Here is a 21643-nt window from a genome sequence, read left to right as displayed (position 1 = left end):
TCCACCTTGGCGAATATTCCCCACCACCTTGAATTCGTCAATGCGTCAAACTTCCATGTACATTGGACTTGAGCTTATCCCATGAGTACCGCTGCTACTCCAAAGACTCCATATGACTCCACCTGCAACTTGTAGTCTCTTCTTTTTTGACCACAGCCAACACTCGAGCAAAATTAAGATCCTTGTTACTCTAGTTTGTGCTCCCAACATCCATAGTATCCGTCCAACTCCATCACACATTGATCATTGACCTGCGTGAAAGTGAACAACTCACATATTGGGTGTCACACATAAGAGTTACATGAACTCAACATCATCGCTCCTTTCTTGACCGCCGGTCTGAAACTTGAAGGAATTTCACCATTGCTTGTAGTCATTCCGAGTCAAATTCGCAGTTGTCTCACCACATGTATGACCACCAGAGCCCTGGCCCGTCTCCATATCCCGTGCGTACCGCACGCCTCGCCGCTATTACCGCGTCGAGCCTCCACTGCATAGTCTCAAGGGTCGCAAAACCACACCACTCAACCCCCACTGCATAGTACCACCGATCATCACCGACCGATGACGAGTTTCACGCTTCCATCAGACCACTGGGCTCCAGTCCGAACTACGTGTCCCTTGCTTCCCCCCGCTGAATAGGCTTCGACTCTCTGTCGACTTACGTCGTAGCCCCTCAATCAGCACTGAGTGAAGCCCTCCAGACTCCAGCTCCACCTTCAACATGACTCCATGGTAGATGATCAGTCCACCCCCGCGCCTCATCGACTTCAAGCTCCGTGTATACACCACCTTGAATCAACCCCGTGCCATAGTCTTGTCAAAGCCACACAAGCCCTCGGGGCCTGCGCCACGTGTTTCCACGCCTAGAAGTCGGTCACCATCAGCATCACGCTCCTACGTCGTCAGTGCCGATTCCACCACCGTCTTCTATACCAACCGACATCTCTGTCGATCCGTCAGACTGATTAGCCCGACCCAGCTGAACTTGTTCGACTGCACGATATGCTCAAGACTCCACAAGCCATGTAAGCACATCACCAATCTGCCATTGTCATGGTAAAACCTCGTGTGCAATTAGCAACACTTCCAAAAGAAAATTTTACTTTCCTGGTAGTCTCCATGGGTGCACCAAAGCCTTTGCCTCCCATAACCTCCAAAGCACTCTTTCTTTATTGTGTTGTTTTCCATGCCACATCAATACCATATATAATGCAGATTTTTCTTTTGGTCCAAACAAATCTCGTGTCTGCTTTCCATCCTTCCGTGTGCTCTTCCGTGACTCAGCTCCAAGCAGCCGCCAACAGTACACAATTGGTACATGGCAATCCAGTGCAACACCAGGGGCTTCCAACGCGACTCCGCCTGTGCTGCGCACACGTCTGCCACCGCATGGCCTTCAGCGCACGCACACGCACACGCCAGCCCGTGGGCTGCCACCTTATGCACACGCCTGGCCACCCGTACTGCTACATCTGCTACCACCTGTACGCGCCCAGGATTTGGCCGCCTTGTGTCCATGTTAGATCAACACACGGTCTCGACGATCTCAGAGTCGAGACCGAATCAATCTCGAACACTAAAACTCGTCGCTTGCTTGATCCGACCTCGTCGGGAATTTCGCTGAAGTCACCGTATGTACGCTCGCCCGATCGATTCACCCGATCCATCGCCGCACATCTGACGCACACACGCAGCCAGCCTCAATTGCTTCACCTCAAATAAAATTCTGATCGCATCCAGAGTTTCCCCGATCGCTGCAAACCCAATGCCTTGTGCCTTAATCAAACACGGATAAGACAACGCGTGACAATGATCTGCTTCATCGCAGCTGACCTGCACCACAATCTAACTCGACGATCTTTTTCTTGAAGTGCTTCCTCTAGATCAACAATCCAACAGCCTTCGAACAACCTAGCTCTGATACCACTTGTTAATCCGAGGCACTCCGTCGATCATCCGAGGACCAAGTAATCACAAGAGCACGACACCGAGAATTGTTAATGAGGTTCATCGATATGGCTACATTCCCGGGGCCTGACTATGGGCGCTCCTCCCCGTGACACCGTCACAATACCGCACACCGGCCACCCGGGCGCCGGCACAGGCCGCCGGCTCCCCCTTGCGCGCCTGTGCTATTATGTTGGGATAGGTTACATCGTGTGTCTACCCCCGCTATATAAGAGAGGCCTAGGATACAAGTGTCCTATTAGGACGCGACTCCATATCCTATGTAAACACAATACAACTACAAGTCCAACTGTAACCTACCTTGTACACAATATTCGACACAAACTCTAACAGGGATCCCCAAGTAGGTGGTGGGGAAAGAACCCAAAGGGCAATTAAGCCGATTGGCAATGTTCTGACTCTCCTCGGGAGAGTATCCTAAGACCATGACCTGGCTCTTGTCGAAGTTAATCTTGAGACCCGACAGGTGCTAAAAGCATAGGAGGAGGAACTTGAGGTTCGTGATATCACTCGCGGCGCCTTCGACCATAATAATGGTGTCGTCGGCGTATTGGAATAGAGAGACTCCATTGCCATCGGTAAGGTAGGGGACGATGCCCCGGAGGTGACCCGCCGCCTTTGCCTTGTCAAGAATGGCCGCCAGCACGTCGACGACCATGTTGAAAAGGAAAGGGGAAAATGGGTCGCCCTGCCTGACCCCACATAAGGTGGGGAAGTACGGCCAAATCTCGCCATTGATGTTAATGGCGGTTTGGCCCGAGGACACCAGCTGCATGACCCTCGTGACCCAGCGGTCGTCGAAGCCTTTCCTAACCAATACTTCCCGAAGGAAAGGCCAACTGACGGTGTCATATGCTTTATGGAAGTCGATCTTCAGGAAGACGGCCTTTAGGTGCTTGGTGCGGACCTCGTGGAGCACCTCGTGAAAGACGAGGACTCCATCGAGGATGTACCGACCCTGAATGAAGGCCGACTGGTCCGGGTGGGTGATGCGGTTGGCTAAAGGAGTCACCCTATTGGCGTACCCCTTAGCCAAGATGCGGAAGATCACATTGATCACGGTAATCGGGCGGAATAGGCGAATCTCTGTCGCGCCAGCAACCTTGGGGATGAGAGTAATGACCCCATAGTTTAGGCGGCGAAGGTCGCAAGTGCCCCGATAGAATTCTTCGAAGATGGCCATCACCTCGGGTTTGATTACATCCCAAAAGGCTTGGAAGAACTTCACCGGGAGGCCGTCCGGGCCTGGCGTGGAGGTTGGGTTCATACCCTTAATGGCCGTCCACACCTCCTGTTCAGAGAACGGTGCCGTGAGGTCAGCATTCTCCTCCGCCGAGACGCATTGATCGGCCGACCAGAAGTTACTAGCAAGAGCTAGGCCTCCCCTAGGGGAGGCCACGGAGAGGGCTTTGTAAAAGCCGTCCACGTGGGACCGGGTGTCAGCCGGCCGCTGAATAAGGGTGTCGCCATCCCACAACAACGGGATCGTACTCCGCCCCGGCGGCATTGGCGATGGCCTGGAAATAGGCGGTGTTGGTGTCCCCTTTAAGAACCCACTTTTGGGTCCCCCGCAAGCGCCAATAAGCCTCCTCGTCCGTGTATATGACGGAGAGTTGGTCTTCTAAATCGTACCTAATTAGCCACTCATCGGGGCCGAGGCCGACCGAGTTCGCGCGGAAATCCAGAGCCTGAATGGCCGTGAGGATGGATTTCTTCCGCTCGCGGTCACTTTCCTAATCACATGGATGTCTAACATTCCCAACATCCTGAGAAATAAACTCTACACATATCTCTCCATTTTTTACTATATTTCTACATTTCTATGATTAACCTGTTCAATACGACGGTGTTTTTGGATCTCTCTACACGTCGATCTCCCACCACTAGACAGTGCATCAGATTTCGAGTAACAAGCATGAGAAGAGTTATGAATTATACCATTGCTACGATCATCACCGGAGTCGGTCTCTGATTCCTTGCTGGCTAACAACTAGACGTGGTTATTAGCCAGCTGGGGATCATATCCCCTTTCCGGCGAGGCGAGTGGAGCGACGAGCCACCGGAGCTGGTGTTGGGGCCAGATGGGCTGAGCGGCATGGCAGAGTCGTCGCGTCCTCCCCCGAAGCATCTCTGCACCCTCGAACCCCCTCCCCTTGCTTCCTTCGCCTTCGTCGATCACAATTGGTGCTAAAACCGGTTCCGACGCCGGGAGGACCAGGACTTCGTCCACCCTCATCTACCCTCGTCGTCGGGGCCAACAGCGTGGTGGAGAATGAGATGAACGCCGCCCACTTGGCTGCCCTTGCTGAATCCATTGAATCTGCCTGGTCCATCGCCAACATCAAAATCTCCAGCGAATGGTGCTTGCGTTTCTTCTTGAAAAGTTCCCTTTATTCTTTCTCCGTCAGTGAATCCAGCACCGCCCGCGCCTCCATCTGCACGCTTGCGCGGATCCCACCCTTCAAACTCCCTCATCCTCGCTTTCGTGATCTCCACCATCACCGACGAGGGTTTCGGTTGTTTGTGGCTCTCTGTGCACTAGATTGGGGAGGAAGGAGAAGATTGAATGCAACCCACCCCCTCCACCAACCCCTGATGGCTTTAAACCACTCTAACGAAAAAGGGTTTCCCCCCGCTTTATATTACAAAGCAACCATCCGAGACAACCAACGATAAGTGTTGGGGTGGAAGCAACACAGTCACGCCCAAAAGAAATGAAAGAGAAAAAAATGCCGATAACAGCGGATCGAAAAAAAATGCTTTAAACCACTCTCACCTCGTCTGTCATTCGTACCGCTCGAGGTGTGTTGTGCCGTAGGGCCAGTGGCCTCTCCAAGTATCGCAACGTGAGAAGTGAAGTGCACTATGCCGCACGGAACAACTTCCTCGCTGTGGCGGCATGCGCGTCGATCCACCACACATCCGCCTTCGTCGACGAGGGAGAGCACATGGTCCCGCAGCACCACCACACCCCGCCAGTAGACGAGCACCCCCGCCGCCTTGAAGACCGGCAAGTACCACGCTGACCACCGCGAGTTGGCATGCGCGTCGCCATGAGCATCGCTTGCCGCGTCGCATGAAACACTATCCATCCAAGTTACATACTGAACATCACCACATCATATATTATGGGACGGAGGGAGTATATATGATCACTTAGAAGTTCAAATATGATGGCAAAGAACACAAAACACGCTAGGCGGAAGGATATATCGAGACCGCAACAAAGGAGGAGACCAAAGAACAAAAGGAAACAACAGAAATAAGTGAAAAAGAATTATTGGCTTTCTTGCCAGCTGAATGAAGACACGGGTCCTTCAGAATGATTAACCTTGCACACAAGAAGAGGGGATCGAGGAGACCAATCCAATCACTCAAAATTAATATATTTGGACATTGCAAAAGAACTCCTACATACTAATAGCTAGGCTGGCTAGCTGCTGTGATCATCCCCGGTAAACTCACGGCCAGCCTGGTGATCTTCGTCGTCGAACTCGACCCACACCGCACTGATAGTCGTCTCCAGCTTGCTCTCAAAGGGCGCGTCGCCTTCGTTCTCCTCCGCTACCACACCGGCGCCGCCAATCTCCTTCCGACCATCCTCTTCACAGACCGGCGGCATGAGCTCAATTGCCGAGGCCTGCGCCGGCGTAACGACCCTGACGACGGGGTACTCCGTGATCTTGCCGACATTGCTCTTCTTGCACTTGTGGTAGAACTCTTTCAGCTCAGGCGTCTGAGCGCACGCCTTCCTCAGCACCTCCTGAGCTGAAACCCTGAGAGACTTGCTGAGACGACCGACGCTTCTTGACCTTAGCAGCACGTCGATGCCTTCATTGAAGGCGTCGTAGACCTTGAAGCTCTCCCGGAGGACAATGCCGAAGGCTGACCGCGCGGCGGCGCTGGCGCTTGTGTTGTTGTCCGGCAGGAGCTGGACAGCGACGTCAAGCAGCCTCTGGCACATGGTGAGCTTGAAGAGGAGCTCCTCGGCGGCGACGGCGTCGTAGGAGGAGGCCGGGTGCGGCTTGTCGTCGTGATCTTGTGGTGGGGCGCGGGTGGGCTCCAGGTTGCCGGACTGGTTGATCACCCACTGCATGCGCTCCTCGAGGTAGGCCGTGTAGCCGTGGAGGAAAGAGCACGCGCCGGTGGCGGTCACCGTGCTGGCCGTGACATAGTTGACGCCGGCGCCTGAGGCAGCGAGGGGAGAACAGGAGCAGCCGCAACGCGGCGCGTCGACGCGGAGGTCGTGGGAGGCCCAGAGGCCTCGGAAGTCCTGCTCGAAGTAGCGGTCGCCCGCGCGGAGGAGGCGGTGGACGAGGAGCAGAGACCGGAGCGCGGTGGCCGGGGTCCGCGCGGCCTCTAGGCGCGCCGTGATGCGGCGGGAGAGGAAGGTGATCGCGCCCGGGGCGTTGGAGACGAGGAAGAGGATCTCGTGCACGTGCCGGTCGTCACCGACGCTCCCGCCCCCTCCACCGTCCGTGCACCGCGCGATGGCCGCCTCGATGTCCGTGAGGAGCGCTCGGTCTGGCACCGCCGCCGTGGAAGCCTTGTTGGATGCTGCGCCTACATGATCCATGAGTGACCCTAGTGCTGCCCAAATCTTGCCTCTGAACACCTTCATGTCTTATATGCCCTCATGAGAGTAGAGAGAGGAGGAGATGAGAGAGATGGCGTATGAGAGTTATAGCACACTCCCTCTTGTGCATGCACTCACTTGCAGGTGGGCCAAGGGAGATATAGGTAGAGAGAGAAAGGGAGCTATAGATGGCCATGGTCAGACTCTGATGAGTGTCATCTTCACAAGAATTTCTCGAGTGAAGCGTCTGCATCAGCAAATCCACTATCGGCCTTATGACTTGGGGAAAAGGAGTTGCAGGATGAAAGCTAACCCTCCACTACTACCACTAATATCATGAGAGAGAGGGGAGAGAGAGAGCAAGAAATTATATTCGGAGGTCAACTCTTGGGTGGAAGAATCAAATGCCTTTGGAATGAGGTGCCCTCCAGCATCAAAGGCTTCCTCCATTGGCAATGGACAGTAGGTTTGACTCAAACAAACAAGTTCTTTGGTATGAGGATGGATTCCTACACATCAACATCAAAACAAGGAGCTTTTGGGAGGAATGTAGGGTTTTGGGACTAACTAAAGGGGAGGCACGGTTAACCCACACTTAGGTACATTCCCAGGAGAAGCAGGGTCATAATCTATATTCCCCTCCTCACAAACATATCTCTCACCCTCAGCCACCTAGTGATGGGATAATGCTAGACTTTGCTTTATACTCGGATATACACGCCTCGCAAGAAATTAGTGGGGGCTTTACAACGCCTCATAGTCATGGTTTTAGTTTAATGGTGGTGTTGATGTTGTTGTTCCGATGCACTTTGTGGCACAAAGTGTGTCACCCGATGAGTCGACGAATCAGAGCGCGAAAAGTGTTAGGTTCGATAATTTCCCCGAAAGATGTTTTCAATAGAGAGAATTGCTTTTCCAATATAGAGAAATTGAAGGTGTGGAACATTCCTAGCCATTTGAAACAACTCAACCCCACATATATTCTCCGTGTCATATTGGTGGTGGCGGTAGTCGCTGGAATCAGCTACAAAAACTGCTTCACAACTTGCACTAGGTTATACAGTTGGAAGGAAAAAACAAGATAGCATATGATTAGGGTATTGTGCAAAAATTTACTGTATGCACAACTTACACTCTCTCTAGCTAGATGTCGGAAGACAGAAGACCAGCTCAAGGGAGCGTGCCTTGCGAACCGAAGAAACTAATTTCTGTATCCATGTCGACATTTTGACACCACTTGCTTCAGTCCACCATGCTTGAATTCTTATTCTCAAAAGGACCGATCGATCACATGGGTCGATAGCAACATCATATTGGAATTATATCTACATATCCCATGAACCCAGCATGCCAATTCTACAGGACCTTGAGCTGATCATTTGTCCATGTCATCGTATGCGACATTTCCCTCAAAGAACATTCCGTCGGAGAGGGAGGATTGGAGAAAGTGTAAAGGCAGTTCTACTTGACGAGACTAAAGGCAAAGGTAGTGTTTCTTTAATAGTACTTGCCTTTTAGTGAAACAAACAATGGACTTGGAATTTTTATGTTGTTCCTCTTTCCTATCCTCTGCCTTAGCATGAAAAATTCCACAGAAAAGGGTAGACTTTATAGTCATTAATATATACCAAGGGGCCTAAGCACATCCTTCATGTGGTGCATGCAACACTAACTGGCATCAGTGGGGGTTACAATACTGGAATTTGATGCTGCTTTGCTACAGCATCAGATTCAAATCCATTAACTAGGAATTTGATGTATTCATTAATTAATTGGCACTACATTACAAAAAACATGTATCCCAATTATTGATTATATCACCTACTAAAATAGAGCTACACCTAAAATGCGTAGTAAGTACACAAAAATACCCATACAGCTTTATAAAAGGCTGAGTAATTGTATATTTTGATAAAATTCAAGTTCCTGCTTAATTCATATTAAGTAAAGTGTGTCTGGCTAGGAGAGTATATCGCTACTAGTTTCCTATATAAAATTACTGCAGTATCTCTTAAATTAAAGAACATGGATATGTCCTCAAAATTAAGTACCTCCATGACAAAATAGATGACGTCCTAGAAAATGTGCTGTCGAACATCTCTAGCTCCAACTATGTAAAAATGATTATTCCGATTGCTCTTAGAAAATACTAGTACCATTAGAATTTTCAAGGAAAATATGTTGTAGTTTTATGATACCAGTTCTACGATTACATACCTAAAAAAACATAACGTTGCAGCTTAAAGACTGTTCATGTCTAAAATGACATGTATTTAGGCTTGCATTGCTGACAGTACCGAATACCAATTTTAAGGATGCCACGTGGACAAGCTGCATTTCCTCTTTCAAAGAATTTGAATTTTTACGTGTATGGTGCTGAGTGTTGGCCGACTAAAAGGTGACATGTTCAACAGTTACGTATAGCGGAGATGCGCATGTTGAGATGAATGTGTGGCCACACAAAAAAGAATTGGGCCGAGAATGATGATATACATGGTAGAGTCGGGGTAGTATTGATTGAAGTTTAAGATGACATACCCCCTCTTACCCCCTCTTTTCACATGAAAGGTAAGAGTATATGATAATTCTGAGCCGTTGATTTTACAAAGGAGTGGTCTGATTAACTCTTACCTTCTTACCTCTTATGTGAAAAAAAGGGGTAAGAGGGGGCGTGTTAAAATTAGCCTTGAGCATATACATCGCAGGCCTTCTGAAACTCCATTGCATAGCGAACGGTTAAAGTGTGCTCATAATATCAAAAGAGAGGTTGAGGTAGATGGAGGAGTCCGTAAAAAGAGATCTGAAAGACCGGAATATTACCGAAGAACTAGCCATGGACAAAGGTGCATCAGACCATGAGTTGGCTTTAAGATCTTATGGGTTTCGGCTCTAGTCTATCCTACCTTGTTCGGGACTAAAAACTTTGTTGTTTTTTATGATGGTGGTGGTTTTATATAACACAAAGAATTGAAGATAAGCTGACTAGACAGGAGCGAATGGATGTTTCCAAGAGTGGCACATAAAAAATGCCACAAGTCCTACTTACTGCAGCTGACACAAGAAATGTGTGAATTATTTACCATCAGAGTGGACAAAGTTGCAGTCTAGGTGTAAAAGCTAACCTGCTTGCCAGCTAGGCGCTATCTGTTAGTAGTAGTAGAAGCTGGCGTGGCACCTGACCTGTGTGCCACTTGAATCATCGTCATGTCTATCCAAACAGCCAACACGCTAACCAGCCCAAAAGAAAAAAATCTCACAGAACAGCAAGCCCATTGTTGTCGCCAGGATTTGGAGCGCTTGGAAAGCGCTGAAGGAGACTACAAAAGATAAGGAAATGCGATAAACTTGGACAAGTCAAAAAGGAAAGGTTGGCAGAGTGCGAGTGGGAGATAAAGTTGATAGGTTGCAACTAGTAGGACAGGGACATCACCAGCAGAAAACCAGGCCGAGAAAAGAGGAAAAAAGAGGAGCGGCACAAAAAGGAGACCTTGATTGATGCAGATCTGCGTGTAAACTAGCGGGGCAGCAGCAATGGCATCGGATGCAGTCCACTCTTCCTGCCTTGCCAACCTGGGCGTTGGTGTTCCATCTCACAAAAGTCGAGCACTGCACAAGTCAAACCCGCCAGATTACACGGAGATTAGGCTGCCTCAAAAGCGTTGGATAGTGGGCACTGTCTATACCTGAAACATAAGTCCATGATCAGTGACATGTATTCGCGGGCAAACTTTTTTGAGCTTTTGCCACAACCAAAAGAGAGGATAGCAAACCATCAGAAGGGGAATACAACCTACACTTGTGGCAAGCACCACCGACAATCCATCTTAAACATTGAACCAGCAGCCGTGATTTCCCGAGTAGACAACCCAACTATTTACCATTTACCTAGTTCTAAAACAGTGGAACTATGTGTAGATGCTAGATAACATGTCCAAATAACTAGGCTGTAAAAGCTAAGATAACAGGCGATTCTTCAACAAATTACAACAAGGGTAGCAAACCATCAGATGGAAAATACAACCTACACTTGTAGCAAAGCACCACCGATAATCCATCTTAAACATTGCACTGGCGACCTGTGATTTCTCGAGTTGACAAACACCCAACTATTACCAAGTTTTAAAACAGTGGAACTATCGGTAGATGCTGTCCAAATAACTAGGCTGTAAAAGCTAAGATAACAGGCGATTCTTCAACAAATTACAACAAGGGTACATGATGGCGTGATACATCACTGGACCTAGGACACTGAGAGTCCAGAACAGGCGCACTGACAAGGCTCCAAGACATACAAGCTGTTACAATTAGTTGCTAAGACTACAAGTAAATCTAGAACATCACCGACATACACCAAATAACAACACAGCAAGACCCCTAAGGCTGGTACTAATCTCAAAGCAACAACTGAATGCACATCCATTGGGCATTCCGTCCCACATGCATCTTTACAGTAAGTCAAATCCTTGGATCTTCAGACATGAGCCGTGGAGGAATCCGATATCATGCTCTGGCCCTCTTGCTACTGCTGCTGCAATTCGGGCATTTGTAGTGCTTGATGTGCTCAGCTTTGGCAGGGGTGATCTTCACACACTTACCGTGGAACCATGTCTCACAAGCATCACAGCAGATCCAGAATTCATCCTGTCCATAGTTATCGTTACACGCACCACATAATGCCTTTTCATGTTCTTCTCCCTCTTCTTCCTCGCCTCCACTGTCGTCCTCATCCTTCGGAGGTGGTGGCATCTTTGGACCCCTTGAGTTAGGTTCTGGCTGGCGAGATGGCTGGGGAAGTGTGTTTGCGCCAAAAGCCAACAAGTTATGAGCTTAGTTTTAGGTCAGCATTGTTGCAGTAAAACGAAAATAGTTTATTACCTTAGTGCCAGATTTATTTATCTTGCTGCTGCTTTTGGGGTGTTTTTCTTTGACCTGCTTCTTCGCAGTTCCGGTGACAACCTCATATATGGTGGGGAGGTTGTTTATCATGCTAAAAAGCCGCTTCCTGCAACAAAAACACAAAATGTAACTAATGACACTGATCTCCACTATATGTAAGAAATACAATCACACCTTTAAAAGAATGAAATATCTAAAGGGACTAAATAAGACAAGAGAAAACTTGTATCTATACTAGATGGTCAACGTTTTTTTAAGCTCAGAATCCACATAAGAAACCAACACAACAACAGCAAAGAGAGTACATAAAAAGGCTCACCTGTCAACCTAACCAAACTTCACATTTGCAAGAGAACAACATTTGATAAGCAGAAATACCTAGACAATTCATTCAATTTTTAAAGCAAAAACTGTTGACCGTAGATACTCCAACTGAATTTTTAAATTTGCATATCCAGAACTGCTCAAATAATTTCAATTTACTCATGTACAATCATTTCAATTGCAAGTATGCATGCATGCATGTCTGTTGCTACAAAATGGTAGTTCCATTTTAGGTGGTGTGTCCTTTCGTGTACTCCGTTGTAACATCTTTTGGTTTAACTGTTGATGGATTATAAGAAATGATGACTAAAACAGCAAATTCGTTATTCATTAGCAGGAATGGGTTGATCATGATGTTAATAATGTATCAAAAACTTAAATCAAAATATGCATAGAAAACAAAAGATACTCCATGGACAGTAGCAAGGCTTAAAAAGGCTCCAGGTGCTAGGTGAGCGTTTACCCAGCACCAGCTCTTAGGAGGCTTAGGGGTAGGCAGCTACCTGGCAACTGTACTGCCTAGGTCAGAGGAGAGGACGGGGCTGCAGCGCCATGGGAGCTCGGAAGTGAGATGGGGGAGGCGGGAAGCTCCAGTGCTATCTCCTAGCAGCTGACGAGCAGAGGAGATTGGGCTGCTTCTGAGCAGTTTTCCCTGGGGAGGAGGATGAAGATAGAGGCATATACTCCCTCCCTTCTGGTTTAAAGGCCTTAACTCAAAAAACTCCTCAACCAAAGTAGATAGCGAGTGGTGGAACAAATTACATAGGTTGCAAAACTGTCCAATTAGCACTTTCTCCCCGCAAAAAAGGTGCTTTAATCTGGCATTAACTCCAGCGCATGCATGCATGGCCACTAAATGAGTAGAAACGGCTACATGCACTAGTTACTTTTCTTCTAATCGCCTCAGAATCTAAAAAGGTGATGAAGAGGAACGAAAACGGGACTAACAAAATGGAAAAACTAAAAAAAATGAGATAGGCCCAATAAACCAGAAAGGAGGGAGTATGGAAGAACAGCGATTTGGGAGACGAGCGACAGGCAGATCTATCATGAGTGTTAATTTCTGCATTGGAATCTGCAGATTAACGGTGGTGCAATCCGGTGAGTGGTGTGGCCAATTTGAACAGTGCTACTGTATGTAGGTGGGTGGGACAGTAGGAGGATGGTAGTTAATGAGGCAAAGAATTTATCTAGACAAAACCACTCGAAGTAATGGAAGACACATGTTGACACATTCAACCAATAAAAAATGAACTTTCCTGGCAGTAGGGACTGGGGAGCATCATATATCATGCACAGTATCATAGATTAGTATCTTACATGATCTTATTTATTGTCATGCATGACTCATAGTAACATAAAATTTATTATGATACCAACCCTCTCTTCATTTAATTCGATGCCACCTCATCAAAATTGCCAGTTGGCATGCATGATACTGTGGGTAGCCTCGTACAAATGGGCAGGTAATAAAGAGTAGCATTTGATTACTGTCAATGAAAGCCTAGCTCAATGTTTGGTAAAAAGCTCACCAATATATTGCTACAATTATTGTTAGTGATCTTAAAATAATAATGACAATGTGATATTGGTACAATTATTTTCCTTAGCCACATAAAAAGAGTAATTATGCTTGATAAAAGTACATTGTATTAATAATATTAAGATTTATGTGCCATGTAGCAATTAAAGTGAAAAGGTACGAGGGAATATATATGTCTCAGTCAACTAGATAATTAACTAATTCTCACTTTTACAAATTCATTCATACAGATCTAAGAAGTTGTTCAGTGTGTTGAGGGAATAGGAATGCATTTTGAGACAGAGGGAGTATTGTCTTAGTCCAATGAGAATTACCTAATTATTTGATAATTTCACAAATATTCCATGAGAATCTAAAAAGAACATTCCAATGTAATAGTTGTTCATTAAGTACCAAAAGTACTATTGTCTGAGTCAACCAAAACTTAACAAATCATCAATGAATTTTACAAATACATTCGTACATATCGAGAAACAATCACCGTGTTATAATGATTTGTTCATCTAGTGTAAAAGTATCTATTATTTAAATATGAAATCTCGTACATATCTCCACATCGGATTGACGGTGCTTAGTGTCAACCAAGAACTAAGAAATTCTTAGATGACTAAGAAATAGCATAACTAAAGATATAAAAAAAGAATGAACAGAAGCTCCAAACGAATGAAGATAAAAATATAGTACATTATTTATCAAACAATTGACACTAACCGCTCAATTTATCACTAAATGAAAAAATAGAAATGTTAACCATGAGATTAATACGAAAATGAGATATGTTATTTCATGTGCCAAAGTAGATTACCTAGGTATTTTAGGGTCAAGTAGATTATTTAGGGGCTTCTTTAGGGTCAAGTAGATTACCTATTAACTGTTTTGGTGTTAATGACAACTCAAAAGAGGAGACGCAGAGTGGAGATTTGGTGGGAATCAACTCACGTACGCTAACCTACATGCACCCACAATCCATCCCATGGAAGAGAGAACCCACTTTGAAAACCTGGCCATGTTTTGTTTCTAGCACCCCAGGAACCAACTTCGGGCACAACAGAAAGGATGCAATCGGGTTGTAATGTTTCTGTTGAGCCTTCGCCCAGCAGCCTGGACCCTCCGGCCAGCCCCCCGGACTTAGCAGAAAAGTTTTCAACTTCGGTTGCAACCTCAGTGGGAGGCTCAAGGAGAATAGGGTGAGCCTATCGTGGCGCTCGAGAAGCTTTGGTTTTCGCACCCCTCTAGCGGAGATTAGCACTCTCCCAAGAGCGCGAGCTTGGGGATACATCCTCTTCTCTAACTTGTGGTTCTTGCTTAACTTGTTCTGTTAGCTTGCTTGTTGCATCATATAGAATGTTCTCACCGTAGAGTGCATATGTAAAGAACTTAATGTATCCTCACTATCCCAAGATTAGCACTCTCCCAAGAGTGCGAGCTTGGGGATACATCCTCTTCTCTAACTTGTGGTTCTTGCTTAACTTGTTCTGTTAGCTTGCTTGTTGCATCATATAGAATGTTCTCACCGTAGAGTGCATATGTAAAGAACTTAATGTATCCTCACTATCCCTAATTTGTCAAGAAAACCTTAAAATTTGTAGTCCCCTATATTGGGTGGCCATCTTTGTCACGTCAAAAACTCAGAACATCTGCCACCCATGGAAAATCTCAATTGGGATGCATGGAAAGGGAACTCTGCAGCGCTCCAGAATACTACTCCATATATGAAACTATAATATGAATACCCCTACATAATAGCATGATGGACCAAAAAGAAAGAGACATAACTTAAAAGAAAAGAAAAGGACAGGAGCAGCAGATTTCCCCGGTGTAAAGAAGATCCTAAAAGTCTCTGATTAGTTGATTCTCTTAAAAATTTCACTGACACTATTCTAGTTTATTAGATTCTTGTTTAAAAGAATAAAAAAAGTTCAATAGGACGAACACATAAAAAAAGAGTATAGAGCTGCAAGGTGGGTTTGTGCCAAGGATTCCGAGCTGCCTGGTGCTCGGGGCCTAAATGGACTTTTCACATATATGGCCGTTAGTTACAGCTCGTATGGAAACACTTCCTAGCCCATGTGGAAACCCTAAAATATCTTCACAGGCCGGAGGAAGAATCTAAGCCATCGATTGCTTATCAGTTGCTGCTAGATCCCTTGCTTCGACAACACCAACAGTGTACCACATGAGTCTTTGCCTCCACCGACTTCTGCTTCGACACAATCCCGATGCCTCCTCTCCCTGTAGCACATCTGCCTCTCTCTCCTGCAGCACCACCATTCCTCCATCACCGAGGACTTCACTGGATGCCTTGACCACAGCTTAGGGCCGAAGCAAGGCAAAAGGCAACCGCCCAGTGCTAAGGTGCCCTTAGGCAAGCACATAATGCCACCTTTTTGGACCTTGGACAATAGTCAAACAAAAAGACTAATCCTGAAGGACAAATTCCTCCTTGCCGACTACAAAATTTGATAAGTCATAAATGGAACAAAGCAGAAAGACACGGTGTATGATCAAGTCTAACAAAATAGAATGGAGGGGGTCTATGGATGAATTAAAGCTAGATTTAACACTAAGTCCGTTAAGAATCAAATATAATATGGGACTACCTAGCACACAAAACCGAAAACAAATTTGACTAGATAACATCCAATAACACAAGAATATTCCAAGATAAAAGATGATAAAACAAGAGGCAAAGATTTAGTGAACGACTAAATACACTTATATGATGAGTCATTTAGTTACAAAAATCAACAAGCTGAGTCACACAAATATTGACGGAAAGAAAATTTTAACAAAATATTCCATGGTGATCGTTATTAGAGCATCTCTTAGTTAACAAGTGACCCAAAAGCGACTTACACATCGAGTGACAAATCACAAAGCGTCATAGCATGGAGTGGCAATCATATGTACTATAAAATTAACATGCCAACTACAGAACATTGGCCTCCCTTGCAATGAACCTTCCAAAACATTTTAGCCTATTTAGGCTTACAAAACCAATATCAAATTACACCAACTTAACTGTCAGCTGGGCATGCCCAACTGACAGAAAATGATGTGTCAAAAGCCACTGATAAAACATGGATGGGGAGTACAGCAGTAAATTAGCAAGAATTTTTTACAATAGATCTTAGTGTAAAAACACTAATAGGCTAAAGGCAAAGCACGGTATGGTTCATGCACCCCAATCAAGTACTCCCTCCATGAAGTAATATAAGAGCGTTTAGATTACTACTTTAGTGATCTAAACACTCTTATATTACTTTACAGAGGGAGTAATTAATAGATCCACAATGAAGAAAACAAAAGTTCCTCTACATTGCAGCTATTTAACGCTTATCATTCTGCTGTATTTTTTAACTTTTATCTAAAAAAACAAGAAAAGGATCCATATCCAGGTAGAAAAAGTAAGTTAAACTTAATTTCGGTTTAGTTTTGTTTATGATGCTGTAATTGTCAACCCACAGGTCGAAACCGTAGATTAAGTTTATTTACTATTTATCTGAAATACCGTATAATGTTCCTTGTGCTCATTTCATCTTGACCATGTGGGCACAAAATTTAATATCGATAGTTATTCACCAAGAAACTAAAATATCTAACCCTGTATTTTCTCAACATTCCTGCACAACTCCATTTCCATACAGCAGTAGTATACTCTGTCCAGTCCAATATATGTTATCCTCTAACTAAAGTCTCCAAAATACACAGTTTTGATCAATATGTTTTATTGAATGGATATATATTGTGGGCACACAAGTTTGTTACGGCAAAGTTTGGCCACAAAACCAGATATAAATTTACCAACTAAAGCAGAACAACTGGTGTAAACAAAGTGAAGAAGAACAGCTTCATGGAGGCATGGCCCATGTATGCTTTTGAGCATAGCGCATATGGATAAAGCCGAGTTTTTATAACATCTGAACTAAGCAAACATCATACTTCACCAAGAATGCATTTTCCAACAAAAAAACTATATTATCGATGAAGTCAAGCTATCCTTCCAACATGGACATTGATTCTTGTGCTGTCTTTTTATTCTTCATGTGTCATCCAAGCCCTACCGTTCAAATCAGATCTGAGCCATCACAAAATACGTCATGCTTTCATGGGCAACCAGCCCCATTGTCTGGGCTATGCCCTCTCACACCCGATTGACCATCACCTGGTTCCCCAGCATGCCCACCGCTGCTTCGCCCCCGTCGACATTGTCTAGCACCCCTTCGCTGTCCCTCATGTTGTGGCCGACAATACTTAGCAGCTCTACTGCGGCCCTAGCAATAGTCGTGCTTACCCTCCCAACATCCACTCCAGATGTGTACTCTTCCTCTCCAACAGTGGCGAGATCGTTGAGTCCATGTACTTGTACTCCGACTCGGGAAAGATCTAGGATGGGGAGAGTGGCAAGCATGGGAATTAGTGCTGATTTGTAAATGGGCATGATTTCGCCTAACCACTAATGAGATTGACTAGCCGAACTAGAGCTTTTGTGAGCTTCATTCGAGCAAAGGTCAAGCTCACTGAGTCACTGTAAAGCTCAAAGCTGCTTTCTAGCCAAGCGTGGGTAAGTCTTCTCTAGCTTGTTTTCTCGTTGACAGACCTAGCATGCAAATGACTAAAGTTTATGCTTCCAATATGCTTGATGCACACCGTGGGAAAAACAGTTACATTGACAACATATGAACTGAGGCCTCACTATCCGGTGGTCACATTATCAGAACATGACTAAAACCAGAGCACAACAACATCTGCTAAAAGATGAAGGGTAGAGCAACACTATACAACCATAAGCAAATCATAAGTAAAAAAGCTGCATGCCTAAAAAAATGCAATACCTGGATTCTTTGTCAAACCCGAATCTTGCTCCAAAGTAGAAGGCTACTGCTAGCAACCAGGCATCACTGTGCACCGCAACAAGTGACAACCAATCTTTCTCATCCATCCCATCCCGAGCAAAATTAATTCCCAGTGCCGGCTCTGGAAGTTCTGGGGGAACCTCCTCTGCAGGCAAGTTCACTTCCCATGTTTCATTGGGAAGACCATACAGACATAGATTCTCTTTCTCTGAAATCAAAATGGCAACCTCTTAAGCCCCCTGTTCCCATTCAGGACTATATTCTATCCAATAAAAACAAGCCAGGACCAAGAAAGCCTCAGCACGACTGCAACTGTGTGCCCAAGAAACAAAACGAGAAAAGAAGAATGAGGAAAAGATCCGTCCAATCAGACTCTATAATGCGCCTTCGCGATGCTAACACAACAGATACAAATTTTAAGACTAATCCAGGATAAATACTACAGCTGCCAACTTGCAGTTGGATACACTAAAATATGGCAAATTAGTGAGTATATCATCTGACATCACGAGGACATGTGGTGGTGAAATAAAGACGCGAAAAACAATGCCAAACGAAGATGGCGTACCAAAACATGGGAGCCTCGAAAGTTCTCCACAGGATAGCCTGATCTATACTGTTAAACTTCTGCACTATGTCAGTGGAAAATGACTAATTAAATAAAAGCCCGAAAATACCCTTCATAAGATGGATACCATGGTCATTTGGTTACACCGCACCACACATCATTTTTCTGTGTGAAGAGCCGACGAGAGCACTAGTCAACAAATCAGGAAAAAAACAAGCGCCCCACCTCATCCCTTTCTCTCTCTTACCCACGCCCACTGACACCCACCCACACGCACACGCACACGCACCATTTTTCTAGTACAACTGATCTGTTAGTAGATCGAAAGCAAGAAGCACCAAATTAAAACAGAGGGAAACAATCCAGTGACTTTTCCTGCAAAAATCACAAAGCTTCCTAAAGGTTTGATTGAAAAATCCCCAACCCACCGGTACAGGAATTCCAGCGAAATCCCCCTGCAGGAATCGGGGCAGAGAGACTCCCAAATTAGCGCCAATAGCAAGTTAACAAGTCGCGCACAAATTTCCTCTTGAGAGAAGAGGCAAAGAGAAAACCACGCCAGAAACACAAACTCCGCTCAAGCAGGTAAAAAACCGCATCACTTCCATGTGAAACCTCAACGAATTCGAGGTCCGAGAACGGCGAATCAGAGACGGTCGCAAGCTCACCTGGGTCGCACTGCTGGTAGAACTTCTCCACATCTGCAAATCCACCAACCAAAAAACCAGAAACCAATCAGAACCTCCAAATCCTCACCACAGAGCCCCGGAAACACTCGAAAAAATATCGGCCGGGGAGAAGAAAGTGAGCGCGCACCGGTGGTGAGCGCCTTAATCATGCCGGCCCGCCGCGCGCGGAAATCCCTGAACACGTCCTCCGGCGTGCGATGCGTGCCTCCCCCGTCCATTTGGAGGCGCGAGCGTCGCCTGAGCTCCGGGGCTAGGGTTAGGGTTTTGGTGGCGGAGGCGACTGGCCGAGGCGAGTAGTAAGGCTTTAGAAAGAACAGCGAGGGGATTGGCGACCAGCCGAGGAGATGGATTTTGTGGAGATAGTGGAACGGAATGGCCAGTTCGGGGGACCGGAGCGCGGCCTTTGAATCACATCGAGGTTCCAACTGCAAATTTACCGCACTTGCCTGTTTTGCTGGTGGAATTGCATTCGCACCCATGAAAGGTTTGCGATTTTCAGCTGCGCCTCCGAAGAAAACGGTCACGCGCGGCAAAGCTCTGACCGCTGTAAAAGCCGGGTTAGAGCATCTTCAGCCGTTGGCCCCCAGGACGCATAAAAATCATCCCTGAGCGAGCCGGCGATACAATCGGCGTTGGGGCGGTTTTGCGCCCAGTCATCACCCCAGCTCGCCCCCAGGCGTCCGAAATTGGCCCACTTTTCAGCCTCATTTCGGCGAATAAAGGGCCCATATGGGCGAGAATAGGCCCATATTCGACGTAGTTCGCCGTGTCTCGACGTTCAATTATCAACACAATTTTTTCTTATCACATATTTCATCACAGAAAAATCAAATACTTCAACAAAATAGTACAACAATAAATAGTTCAATACAAATTATATAGTTCAACAAATAAAAACTCATATTTCATCGCACGTCGCGCCCGGCGTCCCCCTTGAGCCTCCATAGGTGCTCAATCAGATGCACTTGTGGGTCTCGGATCTCCTGACGCATAGTGAGATAGGCAGTCCAGGTTGCCGGTAGCTGGTGATCAATTTCGGCTAGAGGACCCTGCCTGTAGTATGGTTCAGTGTCAAACACTGGGTCTTCTTAACGCTCTCGATGATCATGTTGTGCAAGATGACACAGCAAGTCATAATCTCCCACATTTGATCTTTGGACCAGGTCTGAGCGGGGTACCGGACAACCGCAAATCGAGATTGGAGCACACCAAATGCCCGCTCGACATCCTTCCTGCAAGCCTCCTGAATCTTCGCAAACCAGGCGTTCTTGCCTCCTGGCACAGGGTTTGAGATTGTCTTCACAAATGTCGACCATCTCGGATAGATGCCATCAGCTAGATAGTATCCCTTGTTGTAGTGCGGCCCATTGATCTCGAAGTTCACCGGAGGAGAATGACCTTCAACAAGCTTGGCAAAGACAGGAAAGCACTGCAGCACGTTGATGTCATTGTGAGTTCCTGGCATACCAAAGAAGGAGTGCCAAATCCAGAGGTCCTGTGTGGCCACCGCCTCAAGTACCACACTGCAACCGCCTTTGGCGCCTTTGTACATCTCCTGCCAAGCAAATGGGCAATTTTCCATTTCCAATGCATGCAGTCGATGCTTCCAAGCATCCCAGGAAATCCTCTTGCTGCATTCTGTGCTAGGATCCGAGCAGTGTCTTCCGCATTGGGTGTTCTCAAGTATTGCGTCCAAACACTGCCACCACTGCCCGACAGAACTTGTAGAAACACTCTATGCTGGTGGACTCGGCCATGCGCCCATAGTCGTCGAGTGAATCACCGGGAGCTCCGTATGCGAGCATCCTCATCGCTGTCGTGCACTTCTGGATGGAGGTGAATCCAAGGGCGCCGGTGCAATCCATCTTGCACTTGAAGTAGTTGTCGAACTCCCGAATGAAATTCACAATCCTGAGGAAGAGCTTTCGGCTCATCCGATAACGGCGTCGAAATGTGTTCTCGCCGTGAAGTGGAGCATCGGCGAAGTAGTCGGAGTAGAGCATGTAGTAGCCTTCGAGACGATGCCGGTTCTTTGCTTTCACCCGCCCCGGCGCCGAGCCACCTCGCCGCGGCTTTTCATTGCTCGCCAGCAGCTGGGCGAGGGCGGCGAGCACCATGAGATGCTCTTCTTCCTGGGCGTCAACCTCGGCTTCCTCCTCCAGCAGCGCGGCGAGCGCTTCCTCGTCATCCGAGTCCATCGCCGAGGCAGGCAAATCGCCG

General features: G+C 46.5%; 2 protein-coding genes across 2 annotated transcripts; both read right to left on the bottom strand.

The window, feature by feature from the left end:
- Positions 1-5234: 5234 nt before the first annotated feature.
- LOC109741192 (putative clathrin assembly protein At1g33340) lies at positions 5235-6840 on the bottom strand. Its single transcript, XM_020300262.4, has one exon. The coding sequence runs from the start codon at positions 6590-6592 to the stop codon at positions 5405-5407; it is 1188 nt and encodes a 395-aa protein (XP_020155851.1). The 5' UTR covers positions 6593-6840; the 3' UTR covers positions 5235-5404.
- A 3851-nt stretch (positions 6841-10691) lies between these two features.
- On the bottom strand, positions 10692-19946 carry LOC109741193 (PHD finger protein ALFIN-LIKE 8). Its single transcript, XM_020300263.4, has 5 exons — positions 19551-19946; positions 19403-19435; positions 18146-18374; positions 11423-11549; positions 10692-11332 (listed from the first exon to the last, which is right to left on the bottom strand). Exons 1-5 carry the CDS (start codon positions 19900-19902, stop codon positions 11048-11050), a joined length of 1026 nt encoding a protein of 341 aa, XP_020155852.2. The 5' UTR covers positions 19903-19946; the 3' UTR covers positions 10692-11047.
- Between the last annotated feature and the right edge of the window lie 1697 nt (positions 19947-21643).

Source organism: Aegilops tauschii, chromosome 4 (assembly GCF_002575655.3).
Source record: "Aegilops tauschii subsp. strangulata cultivar AL8/78 chromosome 4, Aet v6.0, whole genome shotgun sequence".
NCBI lineage: Eukaryota > Viridiplantae > Streptophyta > Magnoliopsida > Poales > Poaceae > Aegilops > Aegilops tauschii.
Note: the sequence above shows the minus strand (reverse complement) of the source record. Positions and strands in the feature narration are given on the sequence as shown.

Bases quoted from the DNA above. Each gene is read 5' to 3' on its own strand.
- LOC109741193 (XM_020300263.4), bottom strand. From the start codon at position 19,902: ATGGGTGCGAATGCAATTCCACCAGCAAAACAGGCAAGTGCGGTAAAT. The intron at 18,375-19,402 runs GTGAGCTTGCGA...TTTTGATTTCAG, and splicing joins CTACCAGCAGTGCGACCCAG to AGAAAGAGAATCTATGTCTG. The intron at 11,333-11,422 runs GTAATAAACTAT...ACACTTCCCCAG, and splicing joins TAAATAAATCTGGCACTAAG to CCATCTCGCCAGCCAGAACC.
- LOC109741192 (XM_020300262.4), bottom strand. From the start codon at position 6,592: ATGAAGGTGTTCAGAGGCAAGATTTGGGCAGCACTAGGGTCACTCATG.